Source organism: Pyrgilauda ruficollis, unplaced genomic scaffold (assembly GCF_017590135.1).
Source record: "Pyrgilauda ruficollis isolate IOZ18807 unplaced genomic scaffold, ASM1759013v1 scaffold16, whole genome shotgun sequence".
NCBI lineage: Eukaryota > Metazoa > Chordata > Aves > Passeriformes > Passeridae > Pyrgilauda > Pyrgilauda ruficollis.
In genome coordinates, this window is record NW_024514764.1 from 1164011 (window position 1) to 1182264 (window position 18254).

Consider the following 18254-nt stretch of genomic DNA (forward strand, 5'->3'; position numbering starts at 1 on the left):
GAGGGGCTCAGGGCTCCCAAACCCATCCCAACACTGAGGCAGAACCTCGGCTTTTTTGCCAGTGGTTGGGATTTGAAAAAATCAAAGATGCTTTTGTAAAAGCAAAGATGAGCTTTCAGCTTTGGGGGCAGTTTGGGCACTGCTTTATTGGGGATCCCTTAATCCAGAGAAGGTGGACAGGGGACAAGACAGAATTTATATTTGTAGGGGAATAAACCAGTCTGTTCTATCCTTGCTGTGTAGGGAAAACAATCTGGACTGTAATTGCTCACAAAGCAGTGGGGAGAACACCCCGGTGGGAAACTGTTCCCATGTGGGAAACCCCCAGTGCTGGAGCCCAAACAAATGCCATGGGCAGGATGGGCATCCCAGGGCTGAGCTGCGTGGGCTCTGCTGGCACATCCACACTCAGGGATCTGGGATACAGGCAGCTCCCAACTCACTGGTGTCCAGGGAAAGCTTTGAAACTTCCCCCAGTGCTGGAGAGCAGCAGCAGCAGCACCCCACGGCCACTGTCCCCCTGCCCCAGGCATCACCCCTGTCAGGGCAGGGTGGAGAAGGCTCCATCCAACCCCTCCCAGCCCATTTCCACCCTCACTCCGGGAGCCCTTACGCACGGAGCTCCTGCCACGAGGCAGAGGACAAGTTACCGGGCTGTTTTCTTTAATTTTCACACTCCAAAGCCGCCCCGAGACGGCCCGGTGAGCCGGATCCTCCTCGGATCCTGTTTCAAAGGAAAGAAATGGTAGGAATGTGCTGCTTTTTCCATGTTGCATTTTCGTCGGGAGGAGCTGTTTACGGAGCGCAGCTCCTTTCCCAGCCAGGGCTGCAGGAGGGCTCAGAGCCACCAGAGTCCTGGGAAGATGTCAGGGCCAGGCTCTGCCCCAAGGGAGCCTCGAGGGTCCTGGATTTGGCCACGGGCTCAGCCTTTGCCCAGCTCAACTCCCCAAATCCCAGCCTCTCCATCACTGCACAGCCCCTCTGGAGCCTCAGCAGCAGATGTGGGACCCGACAGGAAACATCTGCAGGCTCTGAGCCCCCAGCACTGCCTGGCACTGCCCACCCTGCTCCCTGCCTCCTCCTGGGCTTTCATTTCTGTCCTGCCAGCCCTGCCAACCATGGCTATTTCCATGGGAACCTTGCTGAAATCCGCAGCAGTGCATCCCCTGGGCTCACCAAGCCTCCCTGTCCCCTGTGCCTTGTATCCCAAGCCCAGTTGGTGCCTGTCTCTGGTCACAGGTGACATTTCTCTCTAATCCCAGAGCAGCTGAAGGAAACTCTGCTCCTTGGAAGGGAGCAGAAGGTGCTGGAGTTTGGGGACACGTCCAGGACATGGAGACACCTTTGCTCATGCTGGCAGGTTGTTGCATGACCTGTGGGCAAGAGGATGGGATGAAAGGAGGGGGAAACTGGGAGCAGGGGATTTCCAGGGTGCTCCTGGCTGAGAGCTGCACCGTGCTGAGCCCAGGGATGGCGTCTCGAGGGACCTCTTGCCACTCCTTGCCTGGATAACTCCAGGAACTGGGGATTTGAGACATCTCAGGCTTTCAGATTCTCTGTTAATCAAATCCCAAGTGCTAAAAGGAGTCAAGAGATATGAAAAGTGTTGCTAAAGAAGCAGGGGGTGGGGGAGGGAAACAAATAAAGCCACCCCTCATTCCCCAGAGAAGGAGCAGCTTCTGCCTCATATCTCATCTGGGAAAAATTATATTTTGGGAATTACGTGCTTCTTCTGAAAAGCCTTAAAGAGATTTAATAAAATGAGACAAGCTAATAATATAGGGAATGAATAGCAACCCTGGATTCTGCATCTTGATTTAATCAGATGCTTTTCCTCAGGGGGACAAGCAAGAGCTGTGGCTAAAGCCTCCCTTCCCTTCCCTTCCCTTCCCTACCCAGCTGCTCTCCTCTTCCTCTGGCCATTCACTCCTCTCCCACCCCAGGGGAGCAGCCAGGGCAGGATTTGGGGTCCCACAAGTCCCTGCTGTTCACCAGCTGCTGCTGGGAAATGCACAGCCCACGCTGGTTCTTTGGGAGCAGGGTAAGGAGCTGGACACCAGCTTGCTGTACAGCCCCCAGGGAGAGGGGCCCTGTCCAAGGGACAGCCCTGGGGGAGAAAAGCAGCAATTGGGGAGCCAGGAGAGCTGGGCTTGGCTCCATGTGCGAGGTTGCTCCAGAGCCTGGGAATGCTGTGTGCTGCACTGGGGATGAGCCCTTGGTGGGATGGGAAGCAGCTGACAAGGAGCTCCTGTGGGATGTGCCCCTCTCCGAGCCTGGGACAGCTGCAGGCTCTGCGTGTGCCAGGTGGGAAGGACACAAAAGGCTCTCCCAGTCCTGTTTCAGCGCTCAGACCCGGCCGTGAACCCAGGCCAGCCCGGCCCCGGGGGGATGATCCTTCGCAGCACGCTCAGAAACCAAACTCATGTTCTGATGTAATTGTCCTTTTCCGAGTATCCCCCCGCGCTGGGCACCTCGGTGCCGCTCCTGCTTCCTGGAACATTTTGCTTCCTACATTTTTTGCCGTGGTGCTGCTGCTGTGAGCTCTGTTCTGCTGCTGCACAGTTCGTCCAAGGCAGGCCCTGGGGAGCCGCGTGTTCTGTCGCCGGGATGTTTGTGTGACTTTCGTGGAATTTCCTTTCCTCAGCCACTTGCTCGCGGACACAGGGTGGGTTTTGCTGGTTGGCAGGTGGCTGGTAAACCGAGGAGGGTGAAAACAGGGAGGGGAATAGCAAGGAAACAAGGATTGATCTGTGCTGAAGGTGATTCCATTAAAGGTGTCGCTGGGGTTCGTGCAGAGCGTCCTGCCTGTGCCTCTGGCTGTGCTGAGCTGCTGCATCAAAGAGATTCTATCCCCCAAAACCAGGCAAGGAGCGAAACATCCCACAAACAGCAGGGACAAACTCTGGCAGCCGTGGGGGAAATGCCCTTTTACCTGCCTCTGCTTTAAGCCTTGGGCTATTTGCAGTCAGGTCAGAAATAGGTGGTGATTTGTAAAAGAGTCATAACTGTGCGAAGGCTTTGCCTTGCAGCGAGGTGGATCCTTTATCATCAATCACTGGCAGCAGCTCCCAGCAAATGTGCTTTGCTCCTACAGGAGATGAGTTTCTGGATGAGCCTGGGAGGACTCAGCTAATGCTGTGTAGTGCTCCCTGCTCGGGCTCTGCGTGACTCCACGAGGAGCTGGGCTCTGGGATGGCACAGGCAGTGCCCACGACCTCTTCTCTGAGAGCTCCCACCAGCAGCAGCTCTCCTGCACCCACCCCAGGTCCCTGACAGCCTGTCCTTGCTCTCAGGGGGTCCCTGGCTCTGGTCCCACTCCACCAAGCCCACAGGATCCCAGTGCACATCTGTCTCCTGGCATGCTCTGCCCAAAGAACTGTTGAGAAGGAGCAAATGGATTTTTTTCCTGTCAGCCAGGAGCAGGTTTCAAGCAGGCTATTTTTACCTGTTCCTGACTCTATTAATAGTTGTACGGCCAGCAATAAATGCTGGTTGAGATATTCGATTTGTCTGTCCTCCAGAGGTTGCCACTTCCTATTCCCCCTGTTGTTTTCCATCAACCACTTCAATTAAATGATCTTTTTGTTATTTGGGGTGATACATTTGGGCTTTGTGTTGGGCTATTAAACTTCTCCGCTGTCTCACACACAGATGAATAAACACAGGAAACTGTCCCACTTTCTCTCCTCCAAGTGTCCTTGTGCCTCTGGGCAGGATGTTTCCCTGCAGGCAGGGACAGGGCTGTTTGAGCTGCTGCTCCCTTCCAGACAGCCACAGACAACCACAACCCCTCCCTAAGCCTTCTGAGGGTGTTTAAATTAAATTATCCGAGGGTGACACCACACTCAGGGGAGATGAGGAGCTCAGCACCATCCCTTTCCCAAGTGGTGCTGATGAAAGGCACCGCTCTGCCCCAGTCTGTGTGTTCTGGCTGTCCCTGAGGTCCCTCTCTAATTAAATTATCCGAGGGTGACACCACACTCAGGGGAGATGAGGAGCTCAGCACCATCCCTTTCCCAAGTGGTGCTGATGAAAGGCACCGCTCTGCCCCAGTCTGTGTGTTCTGGCTCTGTGTTATAGGTGAGGCTTTGCTGCCCTGAACTTTACTAAAGCACCACCTTTTGCTGAGATTTTTTTTTCTTTTTAGTGGTGGGTTTTAAATATTTTTTTTTAATTCTTATTTCATTTTTATCATAGAACAGGCTGGGTTGGAAAGGACCTTAAAGCTCATCTTGTACCACCCCCTGCCATAGGCAAGGGCACCTTCTGCTAAACAAGATTGCTCCAAGTCCTCTCCTACCTGGCCTTGGACACTTCCAGCACCGGGGCAACCCATTCCAGTGCCTCACCACCCTCAGAGGGAAGAATTTTTTCCCAATATCCCATCTAATTCTGCCATCAGCATGAAGCCATTCCCCCTTGTCCTGTGACTCCAGCCCTTGTCCAAAGTCCCTCTCCATCTCTCTTCGGGCACCTTTAGGCACTGGAAGGGGCTCTGAGGTCTCCCTGAAGCCTTCCATTCCTCAGGCTGACCATTCCCAGTTCTCCCAGTACGGCACCGCTGCCATTCCCATTCCCATTCCCATTCCCATTCCCATTCCCATTCCCAGTCCCATTCCCGTTCCCATTCCCGTTCCCGTTCCCATTCCCCTTCCCATTCCCATTCCCATTCCCGTTCCCGTTCCCGGCCCTGCCCGCGCTGCCGCCGGCCGGGCTCTCGCCTGTCCCCTAGCGGGGAGAACCGGCGCTGCAGCGGCGGCGCTCGGCGCCCGGCACCGGCACCGGGACAGGAACGGGGACCGGGACAGGAACAGGGAGCGGAATCAGGGTCGAGGTCGGGGTCAAGGGAAGCCGCCGTGCTAAGAGCCGCTGTGAAGGTGTCACCGCGCAGCCCCCAGCCCGCGCTGCAGCCCCCGGTGTGACCGAGGCTTCTCTCTGCTCCCGGCCCCGCGCACCGGCGCTCACACCGAAAGGGGTCTTTTCTCCCGTTTTCCGGGCGTTTGCACCCGGCAAGTGTAAACCGGAGCGAAACCACGGCAGGGAGTGGCGTGGGACCCTCTGCACCCCCCCCGCCCCCGGTTCCTGCAGCTCGGGGTCACCCCACTCCCCGAGCCCCGGGAGCCCCGAGCCGGCTGCGGGGCGCCGGAGCCCGCACCGGGCTGAGAACGGGACGGGTACAAAGCACAGGGACCCCGTGCTGAGAGATCTGTTTGCAAACGGGACTGTGGAAGGGACCGGGAGCGCGAGCGGGAGTTCGAAACACCCGAGTTCCAGCCGGGCTGCCAGCGGGACCGGGCTGTAAATCTCCGGGAGCGCAAACCGGGATGGGAACGGGATCCGTCTGTGCATCCCGGGGAGCGCGAACCGGGATGGGAGCGGGATCTGCCTGTGCACCCCGGGGAGCGCGAACGGGGCTGCGAACGGGACGGGGCTGCCAAGAACCCGGAGCCCCAGCCGGGCTGTGAACGGGACCAGGCAGCCGAGCCCCAGGAGTGCGGACGGGGCTGCGGACGGGAGCGGGGCGCGCAGCCCGGAGCCCGGCGGGGGGCGCGGGCCGGGCCGGGCGCGGAGCCGGGCGCTGACTCAGCCGCCGCCGCCCCGGGCCGTGACGCGCCGAGGGGCGGTCGCTGCCGGCTCCATATAACGCGGCGACCGCCGTGCAGAGCTCACACCGACCCTTCCTGAGAGGGAAGAGGGGCTGAGCAGCCGGGCAGGCAGCGCCTTCCTCCTCCTCCTCCTCCGTCTCCTTCTCGGCGCAAGCTGCGCTTTTGCCGGCGTCAATGAAACTGGCAGCGATGATCAAGAAGATGTGTCCCAGCGAGGCCGAGCTGAGCATCCCCGCCAAGAACTGCTACCGCATGGTCATCCTGGGCTCCTCCAAGGTGGGCAAGACGGCCATCGTCTCGCGCTTCCTCACCGGCCGCTTCGAGGAGCAATACACGCCCACCATCGAGGACTTCCACCGCAAGTTCTACAGCATCCGTGGTGAGGTGTACCAGCTCGACATCCTGGACACGTCGGGCAACCACCCCTTCCCAGCCATGCGCCGCCTCTCCATCCTCACAGGTACTTGTCAGGAGGTCCCTCTGCCAGATTCCTGCTCAGTTTGGGGATGTTTTTGCAGTCCTGGGAGGAGGGAGGTACGATTTTGTGTGTTCAAGTGGTTGGGCAGCTCTTCTTGGTGCTGCCTGGTCCTTCTTTCTCCAAGCCTGTGTTTGGCTTAGGAGTGGGGCTCTCTGTGTCCCCATCCCTGCAACCATCTCACGTTCCCTCTTTGTCCCCAGGAGACGTGTTCATCCTTGTGTTCAGCCTGGACAACCGAGACTCCTTCGAGGAGGTGCAGCGCCTGAAGCAGCAAATCCTGGAGACCAAGTCGTGCCTGAAGAACAAAACCAAGGAGAACATAGAGGTGCCCCTGGTCATCTGCGGCAACAAGGGCGACCGGGACTTTTACCGGGAGGTGCAGCCCCGGGAGATCGAGCAGCTGGTGGGAGGGGACCCCAAAAAATGTGCCTACTTCGAGATCTCAGCCAAGAGGAACAGCAGCCTGGACCAGATGTTCCAGGCGCTCTTCGCCATGGCCAAGCTGCCCAGCGAGATGAGCCCCGACCTGCACCGCAAGGTCTCGGTCCAGTACTGCGACATCCTGCACAAGAAGGCGCTGAAAGGCAAAAAGCTGCTGAAGGAGGGCGGCCGGGGCGGCACGGAGGAGGCGTACGGCATCGTGGCCCCCTTCGCCCGGCGGCCCAGCGTGCACAGCGACCTCATGTACATCCGGGAGAAAGCCATCGGCGGCGGGCACGGCAAGGAGAAGGATCGCTGCGTGATCAGCTAGGAGCCCCCGCTCGCCACGGGAAAGAAGGAAGAAAGGAAAGAAGGAAAGGAGGGGGAAAAAGATGCTCGTTTCCGAATTGACTTTGGGCAGGTGCCCAGCCGGGCAGAGAGGGCGTCGCTTCTCCCCCAGCCTCCCTCCTCCCGTTTTCATCACCTCCCTCCCCGGGGGTGCATTTTGGGAGCGAGGGATGCGAAGGGGGAGGCTTTGGAGGGCAGGAGGGGATGTCACTGGGAACAGCCTCCTCCTCTGGGCAAAGAGACAGGGAAAGGGTGAGCTGCTGGGCAGCCAGGTGGGAGGGTGAGTGTGGAGGGCACAGACCTTGGTGTTTCTTTCCCTCCCAAACCACCCAGCCTCAGGCACTGCCTTCAAGAGGGAAGGCAGGGGCCTAGCCAGCACCTGCCTGGGGCTTTGGGCTTGGTTCTTGATTTTTTAATTTTTTTTTCCAACTTGAGAAGCTGTGCACGGACTCTGGCTCTATGTTGTGTGTTCATCTGTGTCTGCAAAACACATGCAGAAGACACTCCTAAGCTGTTGCAAAAGACATTGCAGAGTTACAGCCCCGATGGACCAAAAAACTGACTCTTGTTTACATTCGTCTTGTTTGATTTGCAAGATTTGGGGAGGGTGGGGGGAGCGGGAAGGGTTTTACAAAATAAAATAATAGGCACTTTATGTAGGTATTGTTTGTCATTGACATGAACAAAAAAAAAAAAAATCTTCAAGTGTTTCTACCGTGGGTGAAACTTGATGTTTTATTTTTTCTACAAATTAATAAAATCTTTTTAAAAATTCCACCTGTGGGTTTGCCTTTGCTTCCTTACCCTATCCCATAGCAAATCCTGCTCAACAAAAGGCCTGAGCTCAGAGGAGACAAAACCAGCCTCTCACTGCAGCCCTGTATTGCCCCATTTTCTCCGACTCCCAGTGCAAAGGTTCCCGCCTCTGCAAGCCGCCGGGGTTTTGCCACACAGGGTAAGGAGAGGCCACGCAGGAGTTGCTCGCTCCCAGGGGTCACTGAGGCAGCACTCTTTCCTCACTCCGCTACGCCGAGTGACGGCGCTGCCAGCCCCACGACACGCCGGGCTTGGCATGTCACTGCCTGCAGTCACCCAGCAAACTGACATCACTCCGTTATAAAGAGCTGATTGTGTTTCATGCTCTTTGCCGATTAACTAAGCACACTTTAATGATGTCAACACAGACTGATTCATTGGCACCCCAGCTGGGAGATTGTTTTTACTCTGCAATATGAGTAAAGGAAGTACTTTGCTCGAAAGGTCACCTTTACATCTGATGGTTTTTAATCTCTTCCCAATAACAAGTTGCAGTAATCATTGCTAGAAGTGAAAGGGAAACAGGATCACTCTTCAAAGAAAGCTCATTTTCAACCTCCGCTTTCCCCTCATGCAGCAGCACAAATCTGTGTTTAGTACATATTAATGGCAAAAAAAAAATCATATTGAAGCCACAAAACAACGGTGGGGGAGAGAGGCTGCAAAGCAAAACCTCTCAGTTTCACTTGAAACTTGGATTCAAGTTGACAGAGTTAACTTGCTCCTGAGCTAAGTGCCAGACATTTCTTTGGCAACAAGTTGTTTCTTCCAGCTCTGCCTATGCCTGATTTCACAGTAACAGCAACTGGCAAAAGAATGGAAAACATCGTCCAGGCATGAGACACAGGAATTTATTGAGCTGGGACAGGCAATGGCTGGTGGAAAGGCAATTTCAGTAATAAAAAATGTGTACATTGTGCTTTGTTTATCTCGGTGTTCTGCTTTACTCAGAGTTTACACACTGGCACCTTCCCAAAGAAAGTACTAGTACAGTATCTCAGTGGGGACAGAGTAAATATCTGAGCTACAGGTGAGCTGCAACCATCCCACCCAGCAGAATTACCTGTTCCAGCTGCTCAAATGTTTGTGGTTGTGGGAAGCCCCTGGATGTGGAACTTACCCGTCCTGTTGAGCCTGACTTTAGTATGGAATAACTAAAAGCTTTTATCATTTATGGCCTTTGTTTTGATTCCTGCCCTTCCTCTGTTTTAAGAGGGAAAGTTGGAGCTGGGCCCAGAATCCCACGTGCTGCCAGCATCCTGCCCCTGCTCTGCCCACATCCACTCAGTGAACACAAGAGGGGCAGTTTGGAATTTATAAATCTTTATTTGACTCATCTCAGACACAATCACCAATTGTTTGAAAAGAGAAATACAGAAGTAACTGAAAGCAATCATTCCTCTTCCAACACACAGGGAATGGAAAGTGTACCAGAGAGACTTTCCAGGAGCAGGGCCAAACAGTTCATGCTTCCCTCTTATGTTCCCTTTTGATGTTTGGCCATTTTTAAGTAAAAAAATATTGCAGAAATGCCCCCTTTTTCACCAGCAGGTACTTTGACCCTTAGTCAAGAGAAAGCAAAATGTCTCCTGCTTGTTTAAACGTAAAAAAGAAGAACCCCACCCTGAGAGAAAACAGGAGATGGGATATGTAAGTGCACAGTCCTGCAGCTGATCAAGGGAACGTGCTGCTGCCATCGTCCCCGGAGAGCACACGGTGTCCTGGCCCAGTGTCACACACCCATGGTCCACACAGGCACAACGCCACAGCCCTGTAACCACAAAACCTAAAGAAAGAAATGCCAACTTCTGCCACCCTGTTCAGCCTGGACAGGAGGTATCTCAGATCCAGAGAGTGCAGCTGTGTCTTTCCTACTCCTTGGGGATTTCAAACATGCAGAGGCTCTTGTACTTCTGCAGCAGCTCGTTTTTGGTCCGGACCTGCTCCCGCAGGTTCTGCAGCTGCTGCTGCTGCTGCTCTGGGCTCACCCCGATGCCAGGCATGGAGCTGATCAGCTTCCTCATCTCCTGGAACTTGTTCTTGAGCTCATTCAGTACCTGGTGAACATCCTGGCTGTCCTTGTCCATGCTGCAGAGAGAAAATCGAGACACTGTGAATTCTCCTATTGAAGACGCTGTAATTTCCAATGCAACCAGGGTTTAAACTGGAATTCACTGGGAAAATTGCTCTTGGTGTCTAGCTACACACTCCTGATTCACCTATCCCAATAAAATGACACAGACTGATATAGACTGGGTAGCTATGGGGCAACCCGGTTTCCTGCAAATTTGCAGCACACAATCCAGTCACCTCAGGATGCATTAATCAGGTTAGGAGCTGCTCTGCAGCTTTCAAACATCACCCTGGAGCAGGCTAAATTCTCCCTCTGAACTCCTGTACCTCTCTTTGGGGAAGGTAAGATTGCATATGTGTTGTGTGTAGTCACCTGGAAAAAAGATCTCAGTCTCACCCGTGACCTGTTGCTGCTATAATACAAAAAAAATCAATGCAGCCAAACAGCTTGACAGCAGAAAACAGAAACTGCTCCCCAAAGTGTCAGAGAGTGTCCAAAGGCAGAGAAAATGGTACTTGGGAGCTTTAAAATGAGTCTCAGGGGATTAATACTTAATAAAAGAGAAGCGGCAAGGGTTTTTTGGGTTGGTTTGGGGTGGTTTTTTTAAGAACAGCAAAATTGGCTCTGCAGCCAGCTCTGTGCTTTTCAAGGCTCAATGTTGTCTGAGGCAGCGTCTGCCCTTGAACCCTCATTAGTATCTGACTCAGCTTTGTTAGCACCAGCAAGAAGTTTTACTGATTCCAGGCAAAAGCAAGTCCCTGCTTCCAGGCTGCCTGTTAATAGGGAGAGCAGGATTCTAATGGTCTTTGAAAAACTGGGAGCCTGTTCAATAGCCAGACCTAAAAATAAATCTGCTTGGCATGACCAGGGCAGAGAGGTGCTCGATTAGAACTTTGGGGAATCGTGACATGGCTGAGAGCAAAACTTTTAAGCAGATGGCAGCCGCTTGTTTCAAAAGCCTGTTGGAACAAAATATTCATTATTCCCTTCTAAATAAAACTGCAGCTGGTACTATAATGTCTCCCCATTATGCAGGCACTCAGGGCCAGGTTGGCAGTGGAAAAATACAGAAACAGACTCACAACCAAGCCCATGGCACATCTGGGGAAGGATGGGGTGACACTGCCTTTCATCTACCACAGCTGCAGGCCGGCTTTGACAGTGGTGTGTTCCCCACATCCCATCTCCTTCCCCACTCAAAGAGAACTGACAGCTGCCTGTTGCCTGGTTGATTCAAAGGGATAAGTATTTCAGGGTTGGTGGGTTTTTTCTCCTGATGGGTAGTTTTCCTGCTGGATCAAGCCACTGAATTCCTGTGATTTCCTGTTTGGGGACATGGAGATGTAGAAGTGAGAAGGTGTGGGAAGAGAAGGTGTGGGAGTGAGAAGGTGTGGGAAGAGCCTGCAGCTGCCTGCACTAACACAGGATTCAACACAGCATCCAACCACAGCCTGTGCTGATACACTGGGCACAAAACCTGCCCTAAGGCACGGTGTCCTTCACCACACCAGCACAACCCACCAGTGGCAGAGTCACACACTGGGACCTCAGCAGTGATGCCATTGACTGTACAAGGCTGAAAACATCAGCAGACTCTGTTTAGGAAAACTTTCTCCAGACCCAAACAACAGGAAACAGCACCCATCCTTGAATGTCAGCAAATTTACGTGATACATCCTCGCTCTGGAGCACAGAGTCACCTTGGAGATGTGTCCTCACAGCTGAGTCAGTGTCAGAACAGCAGGGCTGGGCTCTGCCACTCGAGGCAGTGTTAGAGGACAGCCCGTTTGCCATCTGTCAGGGACAGGAGGCACAGCATCCCACCGCTGGCCACCGTGGTGCCACCTTTCTGCCACACTGTTCAGCCCCTACGTCGGCTCGAGCTGCCCGGGAAATGCCACACACGAAGCCAAGGGAAGGAGCTGGGCAGCAGGAGTGGGTGGCTCGGTGGGACAGGGCACAAGATATCCCTGGGACTGCCATCTGTGAGTCACTACAACCTGATCAGTGACACATCACAGCCTGGGAGGTCTCAGCCCGTGGCTACTGCCCGCTCTGGTGATGTACACGCACACACCTGGCAGGGGATTTAGCCTCACTCTGTGGTGTGCACAGATCACAGAGAATCAAGGTTGGGGGCAACTTGATGGCCTACAGCTAGCACAACGGGGAAAGTGAGTGAAATTACAGTGCTTGTGTTCTCATGCCCATGCTGGACTGGTGTGTCAAAGGTATTTGTTCCCATGGATTGGGCTGCTTGGGCTGCAGAGCCATTAAGGATCAACATCCCTCACCTTTCAGACATGTCTGCTCCAAGTGAAACAGCAGGACACAAATCAGCTCCTCAGTGAGTGCACAGGGAGAGGGCAGGAAGAAAGCAATTCATGCTTCCCATGCCCACTGCCTCACCCTGCTCAGGTGAGAGCACAGAGCCTGCCTGGATGGATTTCCATGGCTGAGACATCCCCTTTCTGGGAATTCAGATGAGCATCTCTGGAGTGGTTATCCTGGCCCAGAAACACATCAATTCTTAGGAACTCCTGTACCAGCACCTTTCACCTGTACAGCGCTTATCTTCAGCTGGGAAAAGAACAGTGTATGTCCCACTGAGGAAGCCATCCCCCTTTTTACAACTTCCCAGAAATGGGCTGCATTCCTGACGCACTGCCTGTACTTCCTGAGGCTGTTATCAGCCAGAGAGTAGAGTTCTCTGGAGCAATAACCCAGCGGACACACAGTGCTCCTGCTCTGGGGTTAGTGGCGGGGCAGTGTACCTGAGCCATGGGAGCACCTGCACTGCTCAGGTGACCCTGGCACCACCCAGGCACTGGCACAACTCAGAGCAGAGATGCACTCGGGGCTGCGCCAGCTCCTTCCAACACTCTGCCCAGGCACTCCAGCTGAGAGAAAAAGGGCAAAGGAGATGCTGGGAGGATGGAGAGCATCACTAGAAGGGTGACCCCATTGCGCTGCTACCTCTTCAGGGCAACCTGGGGAAGCGAGGGCTGGGAGAGCATCACTTGAAGGAGGATTCAATAGCCCAGCTCCCTGTTGCCCAGGCACTCCAGCTGAGAGAAAAAGGGCAAAGGAGATGCTGGGAGCATCACTACAAGGGTGACCCCATTGCGCCTCTTCAAGGCATCCTGGGGAAGCGAGGGCTGGGAGAGCATCACTTGAAGGATTCAATAGCCCAGCTCCCTGTTCAAGGCATTATGAGGATGATAAGGATGAAAAAACAACTTAGACGAAACCCCATAACTCTGCTCCCTGTCCAGAGATCCCAGAGATGCTGTGGTTGGCAGAACATCACTTGAGGGCGAACCCCACTTCCCTGCTCCCCATCCAGAGCATCCCGGCGATGCCGGGAGCCGGGTGAGCATCACTAGAGGGGGCATTCCACTGCCTCACTCCCTATCCAGGGCATGCAAGCGGATGCTGTGACTGGGAGAACACCACCGGCGAGGGCACCCCTTAGCCCCGCTCCTCACGCAGGCCTCCCGAGAGCTCTGGTGTGAGGCAGCACCGCCCGAGCAGCGCGGCTGCGGCAGGGCCGCGGCGCCCGGCGGGGCGGGGGGCGGCGGTGGCCGTGCCCGCCGTTACCATTTGATGATGTCGTGGACGAGCGGCAGGAAGGAGAACTCCTCCTGCGCGGGCGGCAGCAAAGGCGGCTTCTGCTCGGCGGGCGGCTCCGGCGGCGGCGGCTCCTCAGCGCGGCCCGCGGGCCCGGACGCCATGGCGGGCCCGGCAGTGACGGAGCGGGGCGGGCCCGGCCTGGCTCCGCCTCACGGCCGCCGGAGCCCGCCGCGATCGCCCTCAGGGAGCGTGGAGCCGGGCAGCGGTGGGGGACCGGGAGTGGAGCCGTGCCCTGCGCCCGCACTGTGATCCCGCTGAGATTCCGGCTCTGAAACCTCCAGTGATCGCCCCCGAAACCCACAGTGATCCCCCCTAAATGCCTCCACAGTGATCCTGCCTGTGCACCAGTGATCCCCGAGACCCTCAGTGATCCCTCCTGAAATCTCCAGTGATCCCCCGAGACCCTCAGTGATCCCCCTGAGACCTCCAGTGATCTCCCTCTGAGACCCTCAGTGATCCCCCTGAGACCTCCAGTGATCCCCCTGAGACCTCCAGTGATCCCCCTGAGACCCTCAGTGATCCCCCTGAGACCTTCAGTGATCCCCCTGAGACCCTCAGTGATCCCCCTGGAACTTCCAGTGATCCTCCCCGAAACCTCCAGTGATACCCTCTAAGTGCCTTCACAGTGAACCCACCTGTGCCCCAGTGATCCCCCAGAGACCCCTTAGTGATCCCCCCTGAAACCTCCAGTCATCCCCCAGAGACCCCTCAGTGATCGTCCCTGTGCCCCTCTATTGCTTCCCCCTACTACCCCAGTGATCCCCTGCACCCCTCACTGATCCCCCTGTGATCCCCAGGGATCCTCCCCTGACACCCCCACAATGGTCCCACCTCCCACCCGAGCCCCACACAGGAGGTGGGGGATTGGAGGAAGGAGAGATTGTGGAATCCCGCATCCCAAGGGCAGGGTGAGGAGAAGGGGTGCCAGGAGCCACTTGAACCACCCAGAGGTCCCAGAAAACATTCGTGTGTCCCAGGGACCATCCAGGGATCCCAGGAACCCCCCAGAGATCCCAGGAACCACCCAGCAGTCCCAGGAGCTATCCATGGGCTGGTCGTGGCTCCCAGCCCCTCAGCACACTTGGATTGGTGTCCCAAGTCTCTATACATCCCTCTCTTTCAAGGTAAATCTGAGGGGGAAATTCCATTATTCTGTGTAAATAACTACAGCAGGGTTTCACTGTCTCTTATATCTCAGCTTTCCAACATATTTTTTTGTTATTTGGAGTCCTCAGTTTGACTTTAATGCAAATGGAGATTATATGCTCTGGATGATGGGGATGTGATCCTTGAAATGCCTTAAGGACACATGTTTCTGTGGGACCAGACTTTCTGCTCAAGGGAGGAAGTATGGCCAGCATCAGTTGGAGGGGAAGCAAGCTGGAGTGTTGGATGAGAGCCTGAACTGGAGACTGGAGGAATCTGGAGGAAGAACAGAAGTGTGATGTCAGGGCTGGGACTGCTGTGAAGCTGGGAGAGGGAGAAGAAGGGGGAGAAGGCTGAGAGAACTGGGGGTGCTCAGCCTGGAGAAGAGATGATTCTGGGGAGACCTCAGAACCCTTTCCACCGCGTAAAGGGGCTCCAAGAGAGCTGGAGAGAGACTTTGGACAAGGGCTGGAGTAACAGGACAAGGGGGAACGGCTTCCCACTGCCAGAGGGCAGGGTTACCTGGGATATTGGGAAACAATTCTTCCCTCTGAGGGCGAGGCCCTGGCACAGGTTGCCCAGGGAAGCTGTGGCTGTCCCATCCCTGGAAGTGTCCAAAACCTGGTTGGACAACGTTTGAAGCAACCTGGTCTAGAAGAAGGTATCCTTGTCAATGGCAGGGGATTGGAAGCAAGTGGTCTTTAAAGTCCTTTCCAACCCAAACCATTCTGGGATTCTGTGACGAAATGGAGCTGTGGTGTGACTGACCTGCAAGTCAGAAGTGGGGAAGAGGTGGCTTGGGTTGGTGAGTGGTCAAGGCTGGGAGAGGGAGGGTGATGCCCCTCTGCACCAAGCAGCCTCAATTTGCTTCAGTGAAGTACTACCCTTGTGTTCAAACCCCTGCACCCCCACAAAGCATCACAGCATGGATAATACCAGCCACAGTTGAGAGCTATTTTTCCTGGTTTGGCTTAGACAAAACGCATTATTTAATTTTTCATTTGAAATAGGCCTCCCTGCTCAATGGTTATAGGCTGAGGAAGACTGGGAAGGCAATTTTCTTTTCTAAACCAATTTCTTTCTGAAAACAAACAGAGGCTATTTATACATCTAATGAGAATGCTGGCAACCATTTAAATGGGGGGTATTGGCTGTTTGCTCTAAATATAGCAGATGCAATCGCTCACTTTGTTCCTACTGTCAGGAATAGATCCTGGTTCGGTAACTGATGCTGGAATGTGCAAAGGAGCCTGGGGGAGCCCAGGTTTCGCTGAGCAGATCCCTGTGGGAAGGCTGGTGGTATTTATGGCCCTTGACTGAGCCAAGCAGGAGGCACAGGATGCTGTGTCCTTTGGATGGGGCTAAATGGTTCATTTCTGCCTCTTTTTAAGGGCTGTTTCTAAAGCAGGAGTTGATTCAGGCTCTGTGGGGGACACTTCCCTCTGTACTGTGCTGGTTTTAATTCTCCCCTTGGCTTTCTGGAGGAGGGCAGCAATAATTGCTGGGTTGCTGGATGCCTGCCTCTGATGTTTGAATCAGGCAGTTGTTCCAGCAGGTGACAACATGCGGATACCATTCAGTACCTAAAGTGCTGTCAATCAGCATTTCTTTTTGCCTTTCCATTTCTATTTGGAGTCTCGTGTTCCCAAAGAGCTGGAACACAGCTTTACCTAGGTGGTGTGTCCCTGCCTCTTGCCTTTTCTTCCTTGTGAAAAGAGCTCCACCAGCTCCCCCAGGTGACCCACCTCTCTGCCCTTTGGGGCTTGTCGTGTCTTGTGGCAAGTCCAGGGCACAGCAAAGGTGTTTCACAGTCTGGTTAAAATTTGAAAGGCTCCTCCACCACTGGAGATGCTGGTGAATTGGTCAGATGAGACTGTGTGGTGTCAGCCTGCGCTAGGGCACAGTAGAGCTGTGGTCTGTAGCATGACAGTGAGTTCATGTCCCTAGTGAGGGCTGCAGGGAGAGCTGAGAGCAGCTGACAGGCCTGGCAGGGAAGAGAAGATTTTTGGTTTTCTGCATTGTGGGTGTGCACAGTGTTGACCTCAGGTGAGGGGCAGTGCTGGTGCACCCAAATCTTCACCTGTCCTGATGGAGCTCCAAGCTGTGAGACCTTTGTTCCAAGGGGTGACCTTTGTTATGTCCTTGTAATGCAGTTCTTTCCAAATCCTTTGGCAGTTGTGTTGGGGTCTCCATCTCGGATGGGAGGGCTGTGTCAGCCCATCCTCTGTTCTCAGGAGGAGCTGCTGGTGCGCTGCAGTTCTCCCTAATTTTCATTGCTGATTTTTTCACCTGCTATCAGTTCCTCAGCAGAAAGGTTTGAATGGGCAACCTGTGAAAACTCCATGTGAGGCAGCTAAAGCATGAACAAAGACACTTAGTGATGAATGAAATGAATAATTTCCCCCTGGATTTGGTAATAAACCTGAAGTGCAAATGATCGACCTGTTCCTCAATTTAATTGTGGCTCTTTGTACAATTCATTTGCTGGACAGGCAGTGTTTGAAATGTGTGAATGTTTCCAAACCATCTGATTTTCTGTGTACATTCATTGCTCACCCAGACATTTCATTAACCCATTATCCTAAAACCCAGCTGATCAAATAATCCGTATCCAGAGTATCTTTTGTTATTGCCTGTTTCTTTATGATATCAATGTTATTCTTTCTTCTCCTGTCATTTCTGTACAGATTGTACCTCTTGTCCTCTTCCAAAGGGAACTTTTGAGGTATTTACCACCAGTTATTTAATTCAGCACCAGGTGAATCTGTGCCTTTCACTATTTCCTTACAATGATTTGATGTTTTTATATGGATGGTCTGACATTTCACTGGGCTCCACTTCTTGCTGTTGGACCATCTGGAGCTTGTTGTGCTGTTGCCACCAGCTCTGTTATCGTTTTTTACTATGTGGCTATCACCAGGTTGAACTTTATCTCTTCCTCCTGCTCCTGCACTGCATCATCAGCTGAATTTTCTGTTTCAGTCTTGCTAAGCTGCTGTGGTGGGATAAGTCTGGATTGCTCAGTCAGGGAGGTGTCAGGGTTGTAGCCACCTGAGAGGGAGGTGATAGGAATGAGAAGTTACAGCCTTTGCCTGTGGTCAGGGCACCTTTTTGTTAGGTCATGGCTGTGATCCTACAACTGCTCAGGTTTGTGGCTAAGATCTCCCTAATTTTGACCAGATGTGAATTTGGCCCACTTTGGTCTTGGGCTCTGCCCTGTCTTGACTCCTGGGATCATTTCAAGCCCTGGTGTCTCAGTCTTCTCATGGGGGTGCTGATGGGAGTGGCAGGTCATAAGCTGAGCTTTATCCTTTGAAACCATCTTTTACCAGAGGAATTCAGGCCCTGGAGGTCTGCCCCAAACACTCAGCCCTGCACTCCCACATCCTCCCAGAGCTGCTGGTGCCCCGGATGCCATTGAGATTTAACATCCAAACAAGCAGCACCAAAGACATCACATCACCCTCCTAATGCCTCCTGGAGTCACTGGCTGCTGGGGAAACTGGGCTGCCATGGGATGAGGGCCATCATCCCATGACCCAGGAGATGCCACCCTCGAGGAGAGCCCAGCATGCAGGACAGAGCCTGGGAGAAGAGGTGGCCCAGGAGGCTTGGCCAGGCGGCCTGTAGCAGCAGGGTGGGTGTCACTGCAGGGCATTGGCCTGGCCATGCAGGCCAGTGCTTCAGTGCTCCGAGCCTCAGGAGGTGAGTGGGGACAATTCAAGGCCACAGG

The 18254-nt window shown here is 54.1% G+C and overlaps 2 protein-coding genes across 2 annotated transcripts; one reads left to right on the plus strand and one right to left on the minus strand.

Moving 5' to 3' along the window:
• The first annotated feature begins 5589 nt into the window (after positions 1–5589).
• Positions 5590–7626, plus strand: RASD1 (ras related dexamethasone induced 1). The gene is made up of 2 exons (XM_041462809.1): positions 5590–6066; positions 6285–7626. The coding sequence occupies exons 1-2, from the start codon at positions 5781–5783 to the stop codon at positions 6833–6835; spliced, it is 837 nt and encodes a 278-aa protein (XP_041318743.1). The 5' UTR covers positions 5590–5780; the 3' UTR covers positions 6836–7626.
• A 1348-nt stretch (positions 7627–8974) lies between these two features.
• On the minus strand, positions 8975–13488 carry MED9 (mediator complex subunit 9). Its single transcript, XM_041462696.1, has 2 exons — positions 13343–13488; positions 8975–9756 (listed from the first exon to the last, which is right to left on the minus strand). Exons 1-2 carry the CDS (start codon positions 13474–13476, stop codon positions 9540–9542), a joined length of 351 nt encoding a protein of 116 aa, XP_041318630.1. The 5' UTR covers positions 13477–13488; the 3' UTR covers positions 8975–9539.
• Between the last annotated feature and the right edge of the window lie 4766 nt (positions 13489–18254).

Coding starts and splice junctions, on each gene's coding strand:
- RASD1 (XM_041462809.1), top strand. CDS start 5,781: ATGAAACTGGCAGCGATGATCAAGAAGATGTGTCCCAGCGAGGCCGAG. Junction 6,067..6,284: donor CCGCCTCTCCATCCTCACAG/GTACTTGTCAGG, acceptor CTTTGTCCCCAG/GAGACGTGTTCATCCTTGTG.
- MED9 (XM_041462696.1), bottom strand. CDS start 13,476: ATGGCGTCCGGGCCCGCGGGCCGCGCTGAGGAGCCGCCGCCGCCGGAG. Junction 9,757..13,342: donor GTCCACGACATCATCAAATG/GTAACGGCGGGC, acceptor TTCTCTCTGCAG/CATGGACAAGGACAGCCAGG.